This window comes from Miscanthus floridulus, chromosome 9 (genome assembly GCF_019320115.1).
Source record: "Miscanthus floridulus cultivar M001 chromosome 9, ASM1932011v1, whole genome shotgun sequence".
Classification (NCBI taxonomy): domain Eukaryota; kingdom Viridiplantae; phylum Streptophyta; class Magnoliopsida; order Poales; family Poaceae; genus Miscanthus; species Miscanthus floridulus.
In genome coordinates, this window is record NC_089588.1 from 48,213,622 (window position 1) to 48,236,710 (window position 23,089).

General features: G+C 43.3%; 2 protein-coding genes and 3 long non-coding RNA genes across 6 annotated transcripts; 1 reads left to right on the plus strand and 4 right to left on the minus strand.

Moving 5' to 3' along the window:
- Positions 1-440: 440 nt before the first annotated feature.
- LOC136481875 (uncharacterized) lies at positions 441-1,225 on the minus strand. The gene is made up of 3 exons (XR_010764886.1): positions 1,189-1,225; positions 680-1,111; positions 441-590 (listed from the first exon to the last, which is right to left on the minus strand). It is a non-coding gene; the product is annotated as an uncharacterized lncRNA (long non-coding RNA).
- On the minus strand, positions 1,221-1,802 carry LOC136481876 (uncharacterized). The gene is made up of 3 exons (XR_010764887.1): positions 1,691-1,802; positions 1,398-1,584; positions 1,221-1,305 (listed from the first exon to the last, which is right to left on the minus strand). It is a non-coding gene; the product is annotated as an uncharacterized lncRNA (long non-coding RNA).
- Positions 1,803-5,248: 3,446 nt separating this feature from the next.
- Positions 5,249-6,341, minus strand: LOC136481877 (uncharacterized). The gene is made up of 3 exons (XR_010764888.1): positions 6,227-6,341; positions 6,034-6,097; positions 5,249-5,567 (listed from the first exon to the last, which is right to left on the minus strand). It is a non-coding gene; the product is annotated as an uncharacterized lncRNA (long non-coding RNA).
- Positions 6,342-7,143: 802 nt separating this feature from the next.
- On the minus strand, positions 7,144-11,525 carry LOC136479835 (uncharacterized). The gene is made up of 8 exons (XM_066477570.1): positions 11,384-11,525; positions 10,883-11,071; positions 10,052-10,783; positions 9,830-9,943; positions 9,627-9,727; positions 9,441-9,539; positions 7,599-9,337; positions 7,144-7,360 (listed from the first exon to the last, which is right to left on the minus strand). The coding sequence occupies exons 1-8, from the start codon at positions 11,523-11,525 to the stop codon at positions 7,144-7,146; spliced, it is 3,333 nt and encodes a 1,110-aa protein (XP_066333667.1).
- Positions 11,526-13,741: 2,216 nt separating this feature from the next.
- LOC136481878 (protein JASON-like) lies at positions 13,742-15,824 on the plus strand. 2 transcript variants are annotated; one of them, XM_066479156.1, is made up of 5 exons: positions 13,742-14,072; positions 14,138-14,208; positions 14,312-15,119; positions 15,223-15,305; positions 15,480-15,824. In XM_066479156.1, the coding sequence occupies exons 1-5, from the start codon at positions 13,962-13,964 to the stop codon at positions 15,523-15,525; spliced, it is 1,119 nt and encodes a 372-aa protein (XP_066335253.1). In that variant the 5' UTR covers positions 13,742-13,961; the 3' UTR covers positions 15,526-15,824. The 2 variants fall into 2 exon arrangements, with proteins under 2 accessions (XP_066335253.1, XP_066335254.1); XM_066479157.1 differs by having other exon boundaries at positions 15,229-15,305.
- The last annotated feature ends 7,265 nt before the right edge of the window (positions 15,825-23,089 follow it).

Sequence of the window (23,089 nt, forward strand, 5' to 3'; positions counted from 1 at the left end):
ATCCCATCGTCTTAAGACAGGCATATAGTAGGGCATGCTCCACTGGAGGTGATTGCCTCACGGCCTCACCATCCAAACGACCGGATATTTAAATATGCTAATTTTTCCATGTGTGCCTCCACCTATGTTCACAGTCAATTAAATTTCAACTTCTAAAGAAAAGAATGCCGAGGCATTGTGAAAATATAATAAGATTTGACGTGTTTATTGCATATCAATACATATTTCCTTTTGAGAATACCTGTTCCAATATATATGTGAGGTAGGTACCCGAGATCTAATCGTATTGTTATCTTAAGACTAGTATAGTGTCCGTGCTAACGCTACGGCTTTATTCTGGGAATCACATGAAAATAACCAAACAACGAAATTTTTTGATAGTTTAAGTCACGCAATGGTACATAACGATGTATTTATATGGAAAACACGCATGCATAACAAGGCATAATAAAGTCATGTCTGACATATCTATCCTACTAATTTATGAGTTTAAGTAGATCTTGCAGTTCCCCAGGGATGTCATATGTACATTCATTTGCGCTGCTCTTCAAAATGTCAACTAAAAATTCCGTCCTCAGTGAATCTGACCTCTGCGAATGATATAGATAATGTATAATAAGTTAACTTACTGATTTGGTAGATAACATATAAAATATACATAGAAATATTTTACGCTTACTATGTTAACAAACGACGATAATCTTTCGCCATTCCACAACTTTAGGTAGTTGTAGACAAGGAAGCCTGCCAATTTCCTGGAGAAGAAGAGCCCAAGTGTTTATTTGTTGTAGTTAAATCAAATCACTATTTATTTGATGGTAAGATAAGATAAACACAATATAAGTTGTTACCAGTCCATAGCTTTTGGAAGATATAGTTTTAATTGACGACGCCAGAGGTAAACATTCTCTTTCCATGCAGGATTGACCAATGTCATGGAGAAACTGAAATAATTCAAAACTATCTCTAATATACCATTATATGGCATGATTGGATCTAGACCCGAGTACCATAGTTTTGGAGAATGCGGATCTAGAATGTGCACAATTTTGTTACCCATGTCAAATATGAATAAAATATAGTTCCTATCTTGAAAATATGGCAATAGAATCTGTAAACAAACAAAAAAACCATAAGTGCAATACAAAATATAAGTTTTCAAAGGAGTTTAATGAACATATATCTTACAGTGCTGCAATTTTGTATTTTGTAGTCCCTATCAGGCACGCATTGAAGCAATTTTGCTAGTTCTTCATAGTCTATCCAGTCGCAACACCTTGGATCTCGTCCAAACTGAGTTCTCGACTGTTGTTTTTTTGCAACAATTATCACTATTTAATTAATGATACAACTAACAAATGATTTATATACATTAGTGAAAAATTATATCAACTTACAGCAAACTGGAGGTCCATATAGTGGTATTTGTCTTTCTCCAACATAGAGGCGTTATTGGATGCAGCCATCCAAACAGCAAGGTTGAAGCAATTATGATCCATCTCCATATTCTCGTTTAAAATATCGCCAATTTTTCTACGAGTTAAAGAAATCGGATACGGTCGTGTGCTTCGGACCCATTCTTTGCTAAAAAACCAGGACAACAAACAAATGAATTATCGTAGCAGTTGTAGCAGGGGTGATGAAAAATCTTTAAATTAGAACAAAAATAATTTACTTTAGAGTGACTTACTCTAAAGATTCAGGGTCATTATTCAACAGGATGCATGCACGAAACGCAGACAATAGGTCTTGTTTGTTTGTCCATGTTGTTGTACCCGACAGTATCATATCTATTTCATCTGAATTATCGAGCATTACAACATCATCATCAAGATTATTGTTGTCTTCCATATCTTGCTCATCATCCTGTAACCCTCTCGCTGTGTTTAGCGTGGAGTTATACAAGATCGCAGATAGCTTGAACCTAAAGTTACTTATATCGTCCTAAAAATATGAGCAAGTCGTGATTATTAACCAAACCAAAATAAAAAATATTTAGAAATATTCTTATGAAATTACCTGGGTCACAGCGTCAGATAAAGTTGTTCCAGTCCAGTACTCCATATAATTAAGCATCCATAAACCGTAACTTACACTGTGCAAATATTACAAGAAAAATATAAGTGATACAGGTACTGTTGCTGGTGTGACAATGCCATGTACACAAAAGGTATAGTTGATCTTTTACCCATCTGTTTGCGCTCTTTTAGTGATCATATGTTTAGTTGGCCAAGATGACACTTCGATACCGTGTTTCCATTTTTGTCGGTCCAGTTGGATATGCTCTGCTGCATGCTTTATCATTCTTTCCATTCCTATTAACTTTATGACTGAAACACCAAGTTTTAGAAAGGGAATATTAAAAAATTTAAAAACAATATGTATGTATGTATATCAATCATAAGCCACACCGTATATTCGAGATCTTGAAAGTTTGACATTTGGTCTCCGAAAGAGTCCAAAACATGTATCTCGCCTATTGAAGCATTAACAATCGCTACGTACCAGTGAAACTTCACAATGTTTATAGGAAGGAACACCTGCAATAATGGAGTTTTATCCAATTTATTTATATTTCTTTTAATCAACAAAAAGTAGCATCTATTAGAGTTTGTGGTCAAGCGTACCATATCAGCCTTCAAATAATTTTGGACCCATGTTTCAACCACGTCATTTCTGCTATAGTTTCATGTCGTTGCAGGGGGCTCTCCATCACGATGTAGCAATTGAGTAATAAAGGTATTTTCTAAGTAAACATCTCCACCTTCTCTATGGAGCAGGTGTTCTTCATGCCGCATCAATTGGATGTAAGCACTTATGACCTGCAGGTTTGTAATTTGTCAATTAAAAATTGGCATATATTTTGCATGGACATCAGCTAATGCAAAAGCAGTGTTAAAATGCTTACAGCGCCATTCACTTGCACATCACCATTTAATAGGCAATCCATGTCATCTCTAATTACCCAAGCATCGTCAATTCGGACAAGTAAACTTTTTTCCTTTTTTCCTTTCAATTTAGTGAATTACCTTGACATCTTCTTCTGTACACTCATAGTCTGCGTTGAAAATAATTTTATTAATTAATTAATTTAAAAAATATATAAAAAATAAGATAATATTGAAGAAAATGACTCACCTTGAGGCAGGACCTTTGCATTATTCGCCTTCTTAGGTTTATTATATTGAGGAATCGCAATCACATCCTCGTCAGCATGCTTTCTGGCTTCGTCTTTTTTATATTAACTATTTCTAGGACATCGTCTTTGATTTGCTCTTCTTCTTTGATCCGCACTTCTTCTACATCCCTATTACTTATCTGCATATACATTATTATATTATTAGTGGGTGATGCAACCCATATAGATCAACATGAGTAAGGATATGTGAGTAGCTTGAGAGTTCCTTGCCTACCTCATCCTTGTCAGCACGCTTCCGCTTCCTGTCATCGTGTGGCTCTAGATTTAGTATTATTTCGCCATTGTTTTTGATCGGCAATTTTTCTATATCTGTATTAATCTGCTATGGGATATTATAATAAATGCTAATTGCTGTTTTTAATATTAGTACCTACGTATGTACTGACCCATATAGATATATACATACACTGACGTTTTCTTTGTCTCCGTCCTCGGCATCTATCTGAGAATTCCCAATAGGTTCCATTGATGCCTCACTCTCTACATCCTTTTTCATTTTTTCTGCGTTCACATGAGAGCAGAGCATAAATAACAGAATAATATTGGAGATCAAATTTTTATGAATAATCAAACGTGTCTTATAATTGATTGATAAAAGTAACAACCAATAATAAAAAAATGTTACAGCATCATTGCCAACAATAGAGTAAGAGATGTCGAGGTCTCTATTCCCACTGCCCAATTGTGGCGAGTTGCACGTTGTTGACACTTCATTCAACTAAAGATTGATAGGGAGCAACCAGAGTACAAGTACGAACCGTCATTGGGATCCAGTTCACATCGCTCCAGCTCCATTGATGTTGTTGGCGGCTGGTCGCCACTCGCCATTGGTGTAAGGTACCCTTTTCTATAATGCCAAAATAGCTTAAATCAGGGTTCTGGATCTCCGTTTTGCAAAGCATGGAGGCAAGGCAAGAGCGAGCATACCAGGCGTGGCGGATGCTCGTCGTAGTGTGCGACGAAGACCTCGTCCACGGGGAGTAGGGCTGCTGAGGCGCGTGTTCGTCACGTTGATGCAGATGACCTCCGTAGGCGTCGATGTGTCTCTTCCCGGTGGCCGTCTTCGACGAACTCCTTTTATCACAGGCGGGCGAGGACGTGATTTGGGCGCGCTAACGGTGTTCAAAACAAGAAAGCAAAAAAGAAATGGCAAGAAATAGATATTTATAGAAAGAAAGAATAAGAAAAGGAATTGATAGATATATCTTGCATGCAGTTTTTGGCGCAAATCAAGCATCACGTCAAGATGACTGATTTGCATTTCAATGCATGCGTTGGAACATGGGCTAGTTTTTAGGCATGATTGATTTGCAAGGTCCCATTGCTAGTTTTTTTTGTTGTCTATAAAAATAGAAACTCCAGATAGCCTGTGCATGCACACGCCCTCATATATGTTATTTGTTTTCTTATTTTTTTATATACAGGAAACATATAACAGTATATATGTCACCATTTATTTTGATTGATTCCGGAAAATATGTCATGGTGATGTCATCATGACACCACCTGTTTCGAGCGCACAGGCCATCCGTAGAAAATGTGACAACGTTCCCTTGTGTATTTATATTTATTTAAATAAAACAAACAAGAAGCATTTATGAGGGATGCATTGAAAGGCAAATATGTCCAAGATATTTTTTGCAGAGAGATATATCTTGGAGTTGAAAGGCAAAGGAAAGAGAGATGAGGGAAAATAATGGAACAGTAGAGATTGGTTCTGAAGGTTTCAGTTTGCAGGTAAGAATTGACATTATACCAACACATAAGAGAAAAAAATACATGAATTGCTGTACTCTCGAGGATGAATTGCTGCACTCTCTGAGGACTCTTTTTTCTCTCTCTCTAGCCAAGTAGTTCAGAGTTCAAACACTAATTTGTTGGTACAGAAAATGTTACCTAGGTGTTTGCCGAGCCGTGAAAGTGCTTAACTCAATTATCAACCGGTATATTATCAGTGCTTAATAACAAATGGCTGGACTAATGGCTACCGTCTCTTAGTCTCTCGCGCGTATGACGATTATTAAAACTAAAACTGTGCACTGCCACATATTGAAACTGTGCACTATGCATCTCTGAATATAACTGAAACTCTGAATCTCTACTAAGAAGGCTAGGATTTCTGAATCTCTGAATATAAATGAAACCGTACACTATGCATCTCTGAATATAATTGTAAAAAGGCTAGGATTAAAACTGTAAGAAGTATGAATGTCCCTGGCACCATGTATAGATATGCCTGACTGCAAAAATTCCCTCCTCGTGGGTCATCAGCCTCCACTCCTGCCTTTCCGTCTGTTGTCAGACATGCTACAGGAACCAGACATTCCTTGCGTTTCCTCACAGACGGTCCCAGAGCAGCCAGAAGAAGCTGAAAATTTTGAACCCAAACATCATATAAGAGATAGATGAAATATATATACTGTCACCATGCACCATACAGAAGAACTTGCGGCTTTCGCTATAAAATTCTGCAGCAAGTTGGTACTCACAAAACTAATAACTGAATCTGGAACCAAACATGGCACAATGTCGTGTTAACTGAAACTGAACATATTGTGTTAACTGAAACTGGAACCAAACAGGGCACAATATTGTTTATATATATTCAAATAATTCATTTGATGGAAGAGGAAGAGGTCGATTATTGGATGGTTGAATCTGTCTTATTCGAGGGCAAAAAAACTTGCAGTCTACCATCTGAAACAAGTTATGCTGATAATAAATTATCATATGAACCTCTGAGCTATATACTGCATTAATCGACCCCACCCAAATAAGCTTAGCAGCGCATACTATAGCCATCTATGAGAAAGTTAAGATTGCAAGTTTCCTGCCTGTTGTCAGACCTGGTACAGGAACTGGCCTCTTCCTCTTCCGTTTCTTCAGAGTCAAATGAACCTGAAAGTTTGGAAATCAATATCGTATAAGAGACAAGTAGGACTCTGATGCTAAAAAATAAAAGTATCAAGCAGACACCAGCGATATTTATTCTTACGAGGACTTATAAAATGGTCTGAGTATACACACCGTCATTCACCAATTTAGGACATCTTTGTAAACTATATTCTTGGTGCTCTTCCCTGTAGGATCTAATTCCTCTTTTGGTTTTGCTAGAATTCTTGTTGTTGATCTTGACACCCCCTTGATAAACCAACATAAAGTTGTCCATGCGAGAACACGGGCTCTGGAAGGTAGATCCCAACGTTTGGGATGGTCTGTCCCTGCGATTTATTTATTGTCATGGCAAAACTTAACCTCACTGGGAATTGTTTTCTCTTGAACTTGAACGGAAGAGAAATATCATCCGAGGGAGACAATGGTAGCCTTGGTATGAAAACTCTTTTCCGCACATGCTGACCACCAATGATCTCAGCATCAATTGCATTGTCTTGCAATGCTCTGACCATAAGCCTGGTTCCATTGCACAACCCATTGTTAGGATCAAGATTGTGGAGAAGAATCACAGGACAGTTGATGTTTAGCTTCAGCTCAAGCGGGGGGAGGCCATTTGGAGTTATTGAGTTCAAAAAATCAATAGGGAAGTGATTCGAAGGATCATCAACAACAGTGTCAAAGCTGTGGTAAACTTTTTCCTCACCTAGAAACCTTTCAATCATCATTGCGTTCAGCCTATCAACATGCTCATTTTTTGTCTATAGAATGGCCCGTCCGCTCATATAGGCGGCTGATGTCGCATGCTCTCCAAGTGATGGGAACACCGAGGAAATGAGTGTATTGACTGCCACATCCGTGTCAGTATATCCAATCACAATGTCATCAGGAAGTCGAACATAATCATCTCCAATCGTTTCCTCGGTTCTGTTTCCAATACGTAGCAGGTACTCAGAAAACCAAGGGTCTGACTGTGCTCTCATGTTTTGTGACAATCGTATCTTTCTTATTTTATCCCACAAATAGGATCTTTGCAAGGTAGCATCAGTTATCTATGCTCTTGTCCCACTGGGCACCACAGGAAGGACCTGTCTGAAGTCTCCACCAAATACCATGACCTTTCCTCCAAATGGCAAAGCACATTCCATGATATCCTGTAGGGACCTATCTAGTGTCTCAACGCACTGACGTTTGGTCATGGCAACTTCATCCCAAATAATCAAAGATGCCCTACGAAGCAACTCTGCAGTGCCACTTTGCTTTGTAAAGCTGCACATGGTGTTCCCAATTTTAATTGGAATTTTAAACCTGGAGTGTGCAGTGCGTCCTCCGGGCAATATTGATGCTGGTATACCAGAGGTGGCTATTGCGATGGCTATTAATCCTTTGGAACGAACTTTAGCCAGGAGTGCCTTGTATAGGAATGTCTTTCCTGTGCCTCCCGGACCATCAACAAAAAAAAATTTGGCTCTTTTTGGCAAAGACATGTTGAATGATTTCATCAAACCCTTCTCTCTGCTCCTTGTTAAGAGAATCAAAAATATCTAGGTGTTCTTGGTCAACAGGGACATTCTGCTCCTCTCTAACCTCTTTCATCATGTCAATGGAGGTTGGACCCATATCGCAAATAGGTGGCAGACCATATTCTCTGATATCTTTGCCCATCGAGTGAAGCATATCCCATATGTCCCCGAGCACCATTTGCTCCACTGTCGACGTGTTGCTATTGTCCCGGCTAAAGTCTTCACCTAACACATCCTTATGCTTGTCCCATAGTTCACGTATGTTAGTGGCCTCGCCGAACACAAGCATTGTAGCAAACAACCTCCGCAAGGCACACGGCATCTGGAAAGTGGTGGCCTCAGTCAAGCAGTCGTCAATTGATCTATCTGTCTCAATAAGCCCTCTTTTCTCACATGCCTCCCTAAAAGTAGAGTATGTTACACCAGCCACTGTTCTTAGATCCTCAAATGATGTTGCACCTCTCACATGATTTAGTAGTACTCTTAGGAAGTATCTCTCCCCTTTAGCAGGGTTAGCATAGACAATCCGCCCTATCTGTGCTAACGCTTGTTTTCTTCCTTGCCACACTTTTTTCCCTGCGATCCATCGGTAGTGTTCCGGAAATTGTCTATATAATATTTTCCTTGCTGCCCTTTCTTCACGGTTTTTACTAAAATACTCCGTCAGTGTTGTCCTATTAGAAGCCGGGCGACTCACAACATCCTCTAGGTTTTCGTCATCATTGTATGTCATAGACTGCATATTAGGCAAATGTAGCTGGAGCTGCAATACTGACAGATAAATTCCAAACATTGGGAATCCGAAGATCCTGTACACAGCTTCCGGTGGAGAAATGTACCTAGCATTCCTATACTGTTGAATCTCATTGATGACACCATCATCCCTATCATTTTGGTCTGCATTTACTGAGAATGATGCTTGGTCGTGGCCTTTATATACATACTTAAATAGATACTTCACTGCTTTAATGCTTGCGCATGCCTCAACATTTATGTGACAGTTGTATCTAAAGAGTAGACCAGGGTTGTATGGCACCACCCACCTGCTATCTAACTCTGCTCTCCTGATCCTGACTCGTCGTCCGTCATCCCTTCTCCGATAGGTTGGATAGGAGTCCTTTCCTTGTTGGGTCGCCTCACAGAACTGTCTAGGGTATTGAAAGCGACACTCTCCATTTACCATGCATGCACAGTGTTTGTTTAGGATGCCACATGGGCCATGAAGCATATGGCTGATAACCAGATCATGCAACTCTGGGTATTTGTCCTTGTCTGGTATCTCTGCCGAAATAACTTGATCATATGCATCTGGGGTTGTCAACTTACTCCCTGATTTCATGATCAGCAATAAATGCTCATGTGGCAAACCCCTTTTCTGGAACTCGATAACATGAGCGTATGCTGCAACTTCACCAAAATACTTCCTCTTGATTAGAAGATCCTTCAGATCACGCAACTTTGCCCTGTACACTCTTGCAACCAGTTCTGGCCTATCTTGTGGGTCCTGCCCCGGTTCGAGATTGCTTGTTATCTCCTCCCAGTAGGGATTGCATGTCATGGTGATGAAGTAATCATGCTTTCCAAAACGCTGAACAATAGCCATAGCATTAAGGAATCTTTGCTGCATGTCTCGATCGCATCCTGGGAATGATCTTGGCAGCACAATTCTCTTGCCAACCTTAGAACCTTGTGTCTCTCCGGGAGAGATAACATCAGCAAGTCCCTAAAATACATTTAAGCACTTACTTTTAGCGAAAGGCAGTAACAAGGTTGCAAAGTTCATGAAAAACAATTATATAAATAAATAATATAATATGAGTGGTTACCTGGTATAGCTCCGCCCGTATTAGTTTTTGGTGCTCAGGATTAGAGTACCAATCTAGCCTCATAGACTCAATCTTTATATACATATCCACAGCCCACTGCTGGAAAAGACGTCCTCCGAATAATAAAATGTTAAAAAGTCCCCGTCTAACTTGCAACTTGAAGCATTAGTATTCTCGTGCAGTTACATATTTTGCGGATTGTGCTGCATCTGCAACTCCAGCTAGCACGTCACCTTCTTGCACATCATTGTCGCCTTCTTCCACATGATTTTCGTTGTTATTATCAGCTGCAAGATACACAAAACATTAGATAATGTTATAATTAGTATTATAGTATCGAATCAGTAGTACCAGTATAATAGCAAAAAAAATATTATAGCAAATAATACCATGATTACCACCAGTAGTCCCTTCAGCTCTACCATTAGCACTATTAGTAGAAGCCGCGGTTGCAGATGGTGGAGTGAATGGATCCTCACTGTACGGCATAAATTTGTTCCATCCTGTTTCCCCTCGTGGGTTATATACAGGATAAGCTAAGGCGTCATAACAACCATGCCATGCTCGGATATACTACGGACGACGATCGGTCTTTCCATATACAACCACACTTCTATCAAAACATCTCTGTGGATCGTTCCCATCCATCCAAATAGCAGCAACTTGGGATGCCGTTGGGGCATTGTACCTTCTTTGGTCAGGCGTGACATTTGTATTGAGTTCAATCTTGTACTCATCCAAGTTTGGAAAATCCCCATTTCTCCTAAAAGTATGAACATATGGGTTATCTTGCAAGATTGCTAGGATAGTCTGAATGATGTTGATATCAAGATCAGGGGACCTTTTGACTCTATGTGATAAGGCCTCATCTTCTGTATCATAAAAGTAGAGCTGCAAATGCCGAGCACCGCGGCCACCTGGCACCAGGTGGTCAAGACGGTGGTACAACATACCATGCACTCGAAATGTATAAACACCGGTCCGTGCTGGACTTTTATATCTGTCGTCAGTGGTAACCCCTAGACTTGCAAAGGCGAAATGTGAGTTGATATAACGTATATGTTTCCTGAAATATTTTGCATCATCGTGCACTTGACTTGTGAACAACCTTTTGAGCTCTGCAGGAACATCTGGTATATGTATCTGTACTTTTCCTTTTCTACAACAAAACCCGGGTGTCTCACCCTGAAACCTCATCGCACCATAGTAACTGCAGTCAGGGACCTTTCTCAATTTATGTCGTTCTGGCAGGTTCTGGTAGATGTAGTCATATGGATCGTCATGTGTCACACTATTTGCAGCTGGACCCTCTGGAGGCACGCGATATGACTCATAATCATGACCTGTGTGGACATTGTAGTAATTACTTTCACTTAATATATAAATATTTGGTAAAATGAAGCTGCATTTATAACCAGTAGGGATAGATGTTGTCATAGTACCTTGCGCATGTCGGTGAATGACCCCATCATCATCGTATAAGTTTTCATTGTGCAATCCATGGCCACCGTCCATGGCATCTTCATCACTGTCCCAACCATCATGCGCTGGTTCAAATAGTTCACGGTCGAATTCTTCTTCATTGGATTGGACATGTGCATGGTTGTTGCGTAGCTCAGGTATTTGTCTTTCTGCATAGTAGATATTTAATATTTTTATTTTAATATTAAGTAATATAAGCAAAGTAGGAAATAAAATATATAATAGCAAAAAATGTTGTGGCTGATGACCAGACCTGCCTCGCCGAAAGTAGGTGGGGCTCTACGCGCTGGAACATAATTATCATTTCTGTGTAACCAATCCATAGGCTCTGCTAACTCGCTGGTTTCCATTATTGTCGCTAATCCAGCGCTCAAATTCGCACCTTGAGATATGAATATAAACAAAGGTTCATGATATATCAAGTGGTGGATGAAATCCTTATGGTCTCGGATATTACTAACCTGCCAGCGAGGACGATGGCACTATTTGGTTGATAGCAGCTGGTGTGCTGTTATTTTGCAATTGAGCCTTCTGCCGTGCTCGATATTGACGTTGGTACTCACGTTGTCTCCTTTTATTCTCTTCTCTTTGCTCATCGGTCATCTCTGCTCTTCTCTTTCATTGTTGCGCGTTCCTTTCGCCCATCGTATGGTTACTAATATCTGCAGGGTCACGTTTGTGAGATTACAAAAATTAAATAATGAGACTCTTTCACATAATAAACACGTACCCAATCTTTACCGCTAGCCCTGATAGAGCAGTGCCTATTGCCGTTGAGGTGCCAATGCCACCATGGCTATGATTCCCATGTGCGGTTGGTTGTATATTTTCCTTGTCCAGTATAATTGGCGAGTTTTGGTCTATCTGAGAACGATTAGTACCTGCATTTTTTTTGTCCATCTCATAACGTTGGTTTGAGTATATTAAGAGCCTGAGTAATAATAAACTAAGCAAAGAAAAATTATACCGGGTGCAATCAAAACACAAGAAGCGCTATTGTTTTGGGACTCGGCCTTCTTCCGTTCTTGGTAGTGACGTTGGTACTAACGTTGTTTCCTCCTCATCTCCTCCCTTTGTTCGTCGGTCATTTCAGCTCGCTGAATTCGTTGCTGCAAGTTCCTTTGTTCCCTAGTCCGCCGGGCCTCATCTATATGGTCACAGCACAGGAAATCAATTAGCCAACCCAAAGTTATATATTACTCCATCGGTCTTTGTAAAAATCAATTTGTAGAGTTATTGTAAGTCAAACTTTTTAAACTCTGATCGAATGTCTAGAAAAGAGCATTAAGATTTATGGTACCAAATTAATACCAAATTAATACAATGTAAAATCATACATGTGATGTTGGTGATGTCGCTTAGTGGATCATGTGTATCTCTTGACATAGACATTTAGTTAATGTATCACAAGCAGTCTGTGATGACGCAGGACCTTTGATTTTTATTTATAGTACCTATTACAAATGGATAGTCAATGTCAGCACAAAATCTCAGAAAACCAGAAATCAATTGTTCTCAAATTATTTGTGACCAATCCATCAATAAATGTGATAGGCGACAGCAAGATTTCTGATAGTATCGCAAGGAAGCCAGTAAACTTTAGCAGCACAGTGCCATGCACCAGTCCACGCACGCACACACGCATGTTCACCTAGCTGGCACCAGTACGCACACACGCACGCTCACCTGGCGACGGAGACGGTCCACGGCGTGACGAGCTGCTCCTCGGTGCTGCTGTCTTCGCCGTATGTAGGTGTCTTCGACGGTCGCCGGGCTGTGAGCGGCGTTCGTCGTGGGCACCGTGACCTTGTCGACTGGAGAAGTGCCCTCGCGAACGGACTGCAGCCTCTTGCCGACGCCTGATCTGAATGCCAGGCTCGGCAGGTCTCGCCGCGGTGTTCGCGGCACTGGTTCCGTGTCCTGGTCGCCGCGTACGACGTCGTCGTCCGCCGTTGTTTGCGGGTCTGACGGAGCTGTGCCGTCCGGTCGCCGCCGTTTGCAGGATGCCGGTGCCACGTACGCGCGTACGCGGTGTTGGAGTTGTTCCAAATTCACTCCAGGATATAGGCCAGGCTTCTGACGGAGCGAAGCGGAGGCCCGTCGCCGGAGGCTTGGGCCGGAGCGTAGCGGAGTCTGAAGCCGGCCCATCGGGTCTCGCCCCTGTGTTCGGGGGGGTGCGGGGGGCGGAGCCCCCCGCGGTACGGTACGGTATATATACCCTTGCTAGGGTTTCGTGGAGACTTGATTCTCTTGTAAGCCGCCATAGGCGTGTAACCCAAAACTCTTGAGATAGTGAGATTGTTGCTGGCTGGTGCCCGTGGTTTTTCCCCTTCACATTGGAGGGGTTTTCCACGTTAAATCGTGTGTCTTCTCTGTGGTTTGATTCTTTACTTCATATTCCTATACGTCGTTCATAACATGCGGCCCTAGCACGGCGTCCAGGGCTCGAAGCAGTAGTCGCAGTGCAGTCCGTCGGCGGCGGCGGCCAAGTGAGTCAGCAGGAGGCGGCGACCATCAACAGGTCGGCGATGGTGGCGAGAGTCATCTGGAGTCTAGCGTCAACAGGAGGATGCTGCGGTGCGGAGGTTGTCATGCCTTTTTTCCCGGACTTTCTTTTTTGATGGTTGAATGATCGGTGATTGGATCCTAATTGCCGAGAGCTACGAGGATGCGGGCGGGGAGAGTGCGGAGGTGAGGGGGTGTGAGAAGCCTCCATCAAACATCGTTTCTGGGCCTTTGGATTTGACGTAGATCTATTATGAACCCTTTGATTTTGATAGAGACAAGTTTTCAATGATAGTGGAGATGATTTTGTCTACTGGTTGTAACTTGTGAGTAGTGAACTTGCGGCTTATGATTTTATAGGCAAAATACCTTTAAATGTTTATCAAAGATCAACTTTATTTATGTGTATATAGGTCAATATGCATTATTACTATTATCTTTCAGCTTTTGCAATTCTGTTGTATTTTGAAGCCTCATGAAAACTACTTCATATACACTACATGATAATGGCTAATCTCGTTAAAATGCGCTTTTATGGAATTCCATGACAACCAGGCCAATTATCTCAAATCATGTGGCACAATATCCCAAACCCCACCGGAGATTCTAGATTCAATCCCAATCAATTCAGAAGATGCTAAAGAGGTAAGAATCTTTTATCTGCAAGCTTGTCCTAAAATTCGCCATCTGATTTTTTTTTTGGCTTACAGTGCGGTGACACACCAACCAATGTGCAGCTGATGAAAGATGCAGTGCTACTCGAAGAAAACTCATCCGAATTGTAAGTAACCACTTCCATTCTTTTCATGAGTGGTTCCTTGTGGACTAGTATGTTTACTATGATTATAATTTGGTGCCTTTTGTATTTCAAATTTTCAATGCAGGCTTAACTCTGATGAGCATGATATATCGAGACATGAGCAGGACATTGATGAAGGTAGTCTCAGGGTGGGATCAGAAACTCAGTCATCATTAGAGGACAAGCCTTTATATCACAATTTTAGAGATCAAAGCAGTGATTCTAATGATTCACCTTATCCAACCCCTCTGGTCCTCAGGGGTGACATTCAGACTCCTGGAACTTACTATACTGCTTATAAGGAGACTTCGAAGCCTGGAAAGCGTACGAGGGCTAGCAGACAGTTCATCTACCCTGTTCTGCGACCCATCGAGAACAAGATGCAGTGGATGGAACTAAAAGCTGAGTCTCCTGTGCTATCATCCAATCCTCTAAAAAGAAGGAATTTGAGCGCAGATTCCACCGAGATGGCTCAGCAGACGTTTGCTAGTTCTACCGTTACAGAGACAGAATCTTCAGAATATGTATGCTTCCCAATTTATGACAACTATGCAGCGCAGATTGAAGTGATGTCACCTGATGAACCCAAGGGTCAGAATGTCAACCAACTGCTGGATGAAGGTGAGGAGTCATCGAAGCAAAGTTCAGAATATGGGAAGCATAGAGTTACGAGCTTGTCTCATTGGCTGAAGCCATCATCCGCAGATGACGAGAGCAACAGCAGCCCTGATGATGGCAACGTTGGGAAGGAGACATGGTATGAGGCGAGCGTCTCTGATGTGCCTATCTTTCCTACATTTGGTTTGAACTGGGAAACCGACAATCCTACTCCTGTCTTGCCCAAGGCATGGGACGGCAATGGCATCCCAAATACCACAACCAAATATAAGGAGGTATATATGCTTTGCATCTGTTCTCTTGCCTTGCAAATTTTGCAGTTAGGTATGACTTGTGAGCGACACCTTTTATGCTAGTCTGATATTTCCCTGTGGTCAGGATCAGAAAGTCAGCTGGCACGCCACGCCCTTTGAAGAAAGGCTGCTGAAGGTTTTGTCCGACGAGAAACCTCGCCATGAAAGGTGGTCTGTCTGTTACAACCCTGCTTATATCTCTGTCTGTACAAAGTGCTGTCCACGGTGTTCCAATTTTGAGTGTTCGTAATCTAGATGACTAGATGTTACTAGGCGCAGTTAGATCTGCTGGATGAAGTCACATAGGTTTACTAATACCTGCATGATGGTCCCTTTTCGCAGGAAAATCAGTGGGAAGCTTATCCACCTCGAGGAAAATGCCGAGTAGTGAGGGCCTTGCGAGTTGGAGACGCCCGCCCGTCCTGGCATCATGAACCGTCTGAGAATGGTCCAGGTGTTGGCCAATCCACCATATGAACTCCCTCCTGAAACCGTTTGTGCCCGTTTTTCAACTGCATGCCGTCTGTAAATAGAGTTTTGAGTGTGATGAGATGCATTCTTTCAAACTCCATCATCCCGCTGTGTGAATCGGGGACCAGCCTTAGGCTGTCAACCGCGTGTAGTTTTGCCCGTCGATGAACTGGTTTGCTCTGTTGGGGGGCCCAAAACAGTGAATTATACTATGTATTGTGAGTTTGTGACCACACCAGCTTTGGATTGGCGTGTGTGGAGGTGTGGTGTCATCAGTAATAAAAGATAAAAGTCAAGAAGAGTACTCAAAGACAAGCTTAGTGTCGTTTCTTCAGAAATTCTCCTGTGCCCATCACTCACATTCAAAAACGTTGGGCGGTGGTTTTCGATGCCTCGCCGATCATCCATGTTTTTTTTCGTTTGGCTCCATCTCTAGGCACTTTTGCAGTTTGGAATCCATGCCTGGCTTTGATTGCGCACTGCGCAGGTTCAGGTTCAGGAGTGTTGCTATCTTGGAGGCAACGAGAGGCGCAACTGCTGCCAAATAGCTGGAGCAGTGTCTCTTCACTAGCAGCGGCAGCGCAGCAGAGAGCCTGCCCTGAAGTCTGAGCGGCACTCACTGCAGATGAAGATGAACGCAGGCAGGCAATGCTGCAGCGGCGCCACACTGCGCGCTCACACGTCCGACGAAACCTGCTGTCCGCTCCCGGCAGCGCCGCCGACCTCGCGACTGGATGGATTCATGGATTGCCTAACCATGCCCGCGTTTCCGTCGAGTAGCAAGCACCCGCAACATGCGTTTCCTGTTCCACGCCTCGGCCGCAACCGCACGGTGGTGGCCCTGGCCCGTGGGCCGTGGCCGTGCTGCCTGGTGCAGTGGTGCCTGCTGCGTCAGAGCCGCAGAGGGAGATGTTGGATCACAGGCTCACAGTACCTACCGCTACCGCGGCCTGGCGTTCTGGTTGCAGGAAACTTCACGTCACGCCATGCCATGATGACATGATGTACCGCGAATCTACCTGCAACGCCGCACCGCTGGCTGCATGTCAGGCTGCGTGTGAACTGAACCAAATCATCCTCTGGAAATGCAATAACGCCGCCGATCGCCGTCGCCCACAGCCACAGGCGGACCGGACCGGACAGGGGCACAGGCCACAGCCCACCACAGGCTTGGTGGTAGGCCAAGCTCCTCCCTCCGGTGTCCGATCGGTCCATCCGCCCCGCCGATCGACGGTAGCTGGGGCCTTAGAAGGCCGGCGTAAAGGCAGTGTCGTGTCCTCCTCCGGCGATCAGACGTCCAACAAAGGGCCATGCTGTGCGACTGCGACAGAGGTCGTCGACCATACGTCGATGGCAAGCTAGCTAGGGTCACACGGGTGGCTGCTGCTGCCCGCCATGAACAAGAAGCCGCCTCCGTCATCGTTCCTGTCTGAAGGAGTTCAGCCTGCTGGCGGCGCTCCTCTTCGCCTGCTACTAGGCCGGCTTACGGGATGTTTGGTTTCACCATCTCTATCCCATAGCATAAGTATTAAATATAGATTATTTATGAAGCTAAATGCATAGATTGTGACTAATTTATGAGATGATTTTTTTAGACCTAATTAGTCCATGATTTAACAATGTGGTGCTACAGTAAAATGTACTTAGGCTTAATAAATTCATCTCGCGGAATACCGAGAACTTCTGTAATTTATTTTTTTTATTACTATCCAAACACCTCATATAACATCTCATGTGACATCCGATGTGACACCTCTTAAACTTTAGTCCCTACATCCAAACACCACCTTAGCCGCTTACAACCCGCGCGACCGCCAGCAGAGCCCATCATACCGGCCTCGCCCACTCGCGGAGACAAGAGGGGGCCATGGCCCCTCTAAAAGCAAGTATAATAAGAGGCTGCAAGCAGGTTAAATGTCGAGGTGGAGAGAAGGAAGGAGAAAGAGAAGAAGCAGGCTATAAGCTTACGGCCGCCTTGGACACAAGAACCAAGAAACTCTATGAGAAAGACAAGTAGGCCATGTATTAATAGTGAAGATGCAACTACTATATGGATGAGCTGATAAGTATGCTGTAAGGATTCATACAGCCAGCAGCCGGCTGTATTATTAACCTTGCTCTAACAATACATGCTGGTGCATTTATTTTATGTACGGTCTGGTTTTAACTCAAACTCAAACCAATTTGGAAATCCTTTTTGAAATGGATTTAAAAAAATGAAAAGAAAAAAATGGAATTCTTTCTCCTCCCTCTCTTTCTCTTTCGGCCTACTCTTGCCCCGTACACTAAAGATATAGCGGCGGGGTCCATACGGCTCGGCGGTGTGCTGCTTGGCCAATTCATTGGCCTCCTTCAAATGTTCTGCTCCGGTCTTTCCAAAACGCCCTTGTTTAGCTATATTCCTCTGCGCAAGTTCCCACCTCTTGACAAAATATTCGTTGCACTTATGAAAGGAGAACTCAACAATTTCAGACACAGGCAACGATCGAACTCCGGTGAATACACGGTTGAAGGACTCTGAGAAGTTAGTGGTCATGATGCCATACCTGAAACCCCCTCGTCATATGCTAATGCCCACTGAGCCTTCTGTTCCATCTGCGCCTCTAACTAGACCTTTCTCACTTTATTTATCATCTTGTCTAGTTTTCTCTTTATCTCCTTGAACTGGTGCTCTATACGTACACAACATAGAGCCTTTACCTTGTCACATACCTCCTGCTTCCTTTGACGCCGCCAGAAATTAGCGGCAAAGTGTCTCATGCACCATCTATGCACTAGAGGCGGAAACCCATCTATATGCTCAGCTGCTGCATTAAGAAGCCCTGGGTGACGGTCCGAGATCAAACATATAGTGCGAGATGGGTCAAGCACTTGTACACATAGAAGCCGCATGAACCATGACCACAATTCATTATTCTCTCCCTCTGCCAAAGCAAATGCCATGGGTACTATCTAGTCCTCAGGATCAACAGCAGCAACCATCATCAAGGTGCCCCTGTATTTTTCTGTCAGGAAAGTGCCATCAACAAGTACGACTGGCCGACAAAACTGGAATGCATGTTCCGTTTGCGCGAACGACCAGAACACACGATAAAGGACATGCCTCAACGGGTCTCAAAAACACATCCCTCTAGTGTCCACAAACCATTTCAAGCCAAGGTTGTAGTAATGCATTGCACATAAGATGTGGGGCACCCTGTTGTACGCTTCCTCCCAACTACCCCAACGAATCACCAGGGCAATTTACTTAGCACGCCAAGTCTTTCCGTACTTCACATCATACTTAACGAATCCATATATGGACTGTTGTAAAGAAGACACCGAAATGTCGTTATTGTCATCAACGAGCCCCGATATACGACGGGCAAGGTAATATGCAGTGAGCTGCTGATGATTTTCCTTCCCCCTATTTGTTAGGCAAGTGTGGGGTTTGACAACTTTACTTATCCTCCATTTGCCATCACTCTCTCTCTTTCATGCATTTAACCTTCACATACAACTTTTTTTGCATATCACGTGGTACCTCAACTCCTGGTCCGAATGAGTGACACTGTATGGCCTATGGTGATACACAGCATAGTCCTGAAGGAAGAGCTTCATCTCAGACATTGTATTGAATATCATCCCCTTCCTAAGGGTTTCTTTCTCATGATCATACAATGATTTCCTATATATCTAGGGACCGCTTGTAGGGTCGAGATGGCGACTAGAGGGGGGATAAATAGTCATTTCTAAATTTAATCGCGTCGGCTAACCAAAACAAGTGCGGAATTAAAACTATCGGTCTAGCCAAGACTACACCCCTCTATCTATGTTCTCTAGTAGCTTGCAAAGATCCTAATTAAGCAACAAAGGTGCCGGGCTAGCTAGAGCTCACCTAATCAATTCTAGAAGCAAGGTCACACAAACCTATGCCACTAGTACTTTAAGCAACGGAGAGCTCCTACACATGCTAGTAAGCAAAAGCACAAAGCCAACTAAGCTCGCTAGCAATGCTCAATAACAAGGCAACCAATGCCAAATTAGAGAGCGCAAATACTTATCTACACAAACTAAGCAATGTGACTAACAAGGTTACACAAACCAAATTAGTCACGCAAGGGAGCTACTTCTATGCTACACAAGTAAGAAGGTAACTAGTGAGCTATATGAGCAAACTAATTACAAGAGCAACTACACAAGCACAATGTATATAAAAGTAATTACAAGCTTGTGTAACGAGGGTGCAAACCAACGCGAAGAATAAAGTTGACACGGTGATTTTTCTCCCGAGGTTCACGTGCTTGCCAACACGCTAGTCCCCGTTGTCTCGACCGCTCAATTGGTGGTTCGGTGGCTAATTGGCATCACCCGCCAAGCCCGCACGTCGGGCACCGCAAGAACCTACCCCGAAAGTGAGGGTAGCTCAATGACACGCTTTACTAGAGTTGCTCTTCGCGGCTCCTGTGGGGCGAGCACAATGCCCCTCATAAAGCTCTTCTCCGGAGCACCGCACAAGCTTCTTGCAGGCTTCGACGGAGACCACCACCAAGCCATCTAAGAGGTGGCAACCTCCAAGAGTAACAAGCACCACCAACTTGCAACTCAATCACCTAGTCCACTCAATGCAACCTCACGATGCAATCGCACTAGAATCGCTCTCTCACACAATCGGATGATCACTATCAAGCATATGTGAGATGGAGGGCACCTAAGCACTCTCAAGCATGGACACAAAGTCCCTCGAGGTGCTCGGCTCAAGCCATGGCCGAGACCCCCTTCTATTTATAGCCCCATGGGCTAAAATAGCCGTTACCCCTTCACTGGGCGTTTTTTGGTTGACCGGACGCGCCGGTCATATCGACCAGAAATAGGACCTCAGCGTCCGGTCAACAGATGCTCGCCACGTGTCGCCTTCGTTCAACCTCAGTCGCTTGATCTCAATGGTCAAGTGATGACCGGACGCAACTGCTCAAAGTGATCGGACACAGGATCCCAAAGGTGAAAATTCGTGACCGAACATGTCCGATCGGTCACGATCGGATGCAGCAACAACGTCTGGTCATTTCTCCTCTTCTCTATGCTACCACGTCAGCGGGACCGAACGCAACCACCCAGTGTCCGGTCGAAGACCGACACCTACACCTTCACTGCTACCACTGACTGGACATAGGACCCCAGCGTCCGGTCACTGCGTGACCAGCGTCTGGTGCACACTATGAAACCCTGTCTTTTCTATATAGGGCGCCAGTGGCACTGTCAGACTATCCGCACTCTACGGGCGGACACTCCGCCGGTGGAGTTTCAAACCTTTCTCGCCTTTGTTCCATCGTCGAGTTGATCCACTTTAACTCCAACTTCATCTCCTTTATAAATGTGCCAACACCACCAAGTGTACACCACCATGTGTATGTGTGTTAGCATTTTCACAATCATTTTCCAAAGGATTAGCCACTCAACTTACCACGCCACTCAATCCTAGCGACGATGCAAAGTTAGATCACTCGAGTGGCACTAGATGACCGATATGCAAACACGTTTGCCCCTCTTGATAGTACGGCCATCTATCATAAACCCGGTCATCAACTTCTCTACACACCTATGACCAGTGAAATGAAATGCCCTAGGTTATACCTTTGCTTTATGCATTCCATTCCATCTCCTCCAATGTTGATGCAACACATGCACCAACATGATCAACAATGATATGATCCACTTCATATCATCACGTGATCATATTGGTTCATCGATCTTGACTTCACTTGCTTTCACCATTGCCTTTGTCCATCGGCGCCAAGTCTTGCTTAAGCTTCACCGCCACGCGGTTCATCACTCCAAAGCCTCTAACTTTCCTTCACGCTTGCAACTGGTCCATCAAGCCAAGTCATGTCTAGATCTTCTCAACCTTGATCACATGACACAATGTCATGTCTCATTTGCAATGAGCTCCTTCATCATCACATGTGTGAGCTTTATAACATCTTCAAGCCATTTTCACCTTCATGGCATATGTTGCTCACACACATGTACCTGTGGACTAATCACATGTGTATCTCACATAAACACAATTAGTCCACCTAGGTTGTCACTTAATTACCAAAACCACACAAGGACCTTTCAATCTCCCCCTTTTTGGTAATTGATGACAACTCTACAAAGATATGGAAATTAAGCTCTTTTGGATTCATGTTGCTTGCCCAAGCAATTTTTCCATGTGAAAATGATTTTAGATAAGTACCACAAACCCAAGATGGTAGTATTAGCTCCCCCTACATATGTGCTAGAGTGTTTGGTTTGAAGTTCACACATATGCATAGATTGGAAATGTGGGAGAGTAATTACTACCGAATGATGTTAAGGTGTATAGAGTAAACCTTTGAAGTGTGATACCAATCGGAGTTACACCTTTAAGTTCATCCTTAGCAACATGGTTAGCTGGATAACACTTGGAAAAATAAAAAGCACTAGATACCTTGTGAGATCAACATTAAAAGCAAGGTACTAGCATTACTTGAAAAACATACCAAGTGTCTAGCTATCATCCTATGCATGCTAGTTTTCATTTCATCAATCAAATTTTACAACTAGCATACATCACACAAGCATGCATATTGAATTTAAGAACTTATGCAATGCAAGCAAGCACATGAATATGCACATATCAAATGCAATCAATCAAAGTTCATGAGCTTGCTCCCCCTACTTGTGTGCTTCTCTTGTCCAAGAATTTTTGATCCATCTCTTTTCTCCAATGTTGCTCCCTCTTTGTCCATGTCCATGTCCAACCTCTTTGTCCATGTCCATGTCCAACCTCTATTTCTTTGAGCTTTCAATCTTTCCCAAAGCTTTTTTTGTCTTATCTCTTCCCCTTGTTCAATCTCAATCTCAAAGCTTTCATATCTTTGTACAATCTCTCCCCCTTTGTCATCAATTTTCATAAAAGATGCGCTTCTCATTGATGCAAAGGTATGCATTTGGGGTAGATGGCTGAGGCTTGAATCTTGCATTTTTTATGGACATCACTTGATTGTTGGAATGACACCACTTGAAGATACCACTTGTAACTTATACTACTTGTATCTTGTGTAGGGCTTCTTGAGATACCACACATAGGATCTTTGATCTTGATATCAATTTGTGGTACACCTCCCCCTATGTGATAGCATGGGTCATCCATTTGATACACTTGAGCTCTTGTAGGTGAGGGCTGCATTCTTTATTTGATGATCACTTAATGTTGAGGATCACTTGTGGAAATACCGTCTTGCATGATTGATACCATGTGTAGATGTGATACCACTTGAAAGAATCTTCTAGTATTGTCGGTGCAGAAAGTGACCAACAAGTAAATATTTGTAGTTTTGCCGTACGTTCTGATCGGAGGTGGCCTAGCACTCAATGACACAGGGTTTATACTGGTTCAGGCAACGTGCCCTATGTCAAGTTTGAGTCAGTTGGTGACTTTATTCCTGAGCCCAGGTGCTCGAAGTTTGTAGTAGGGT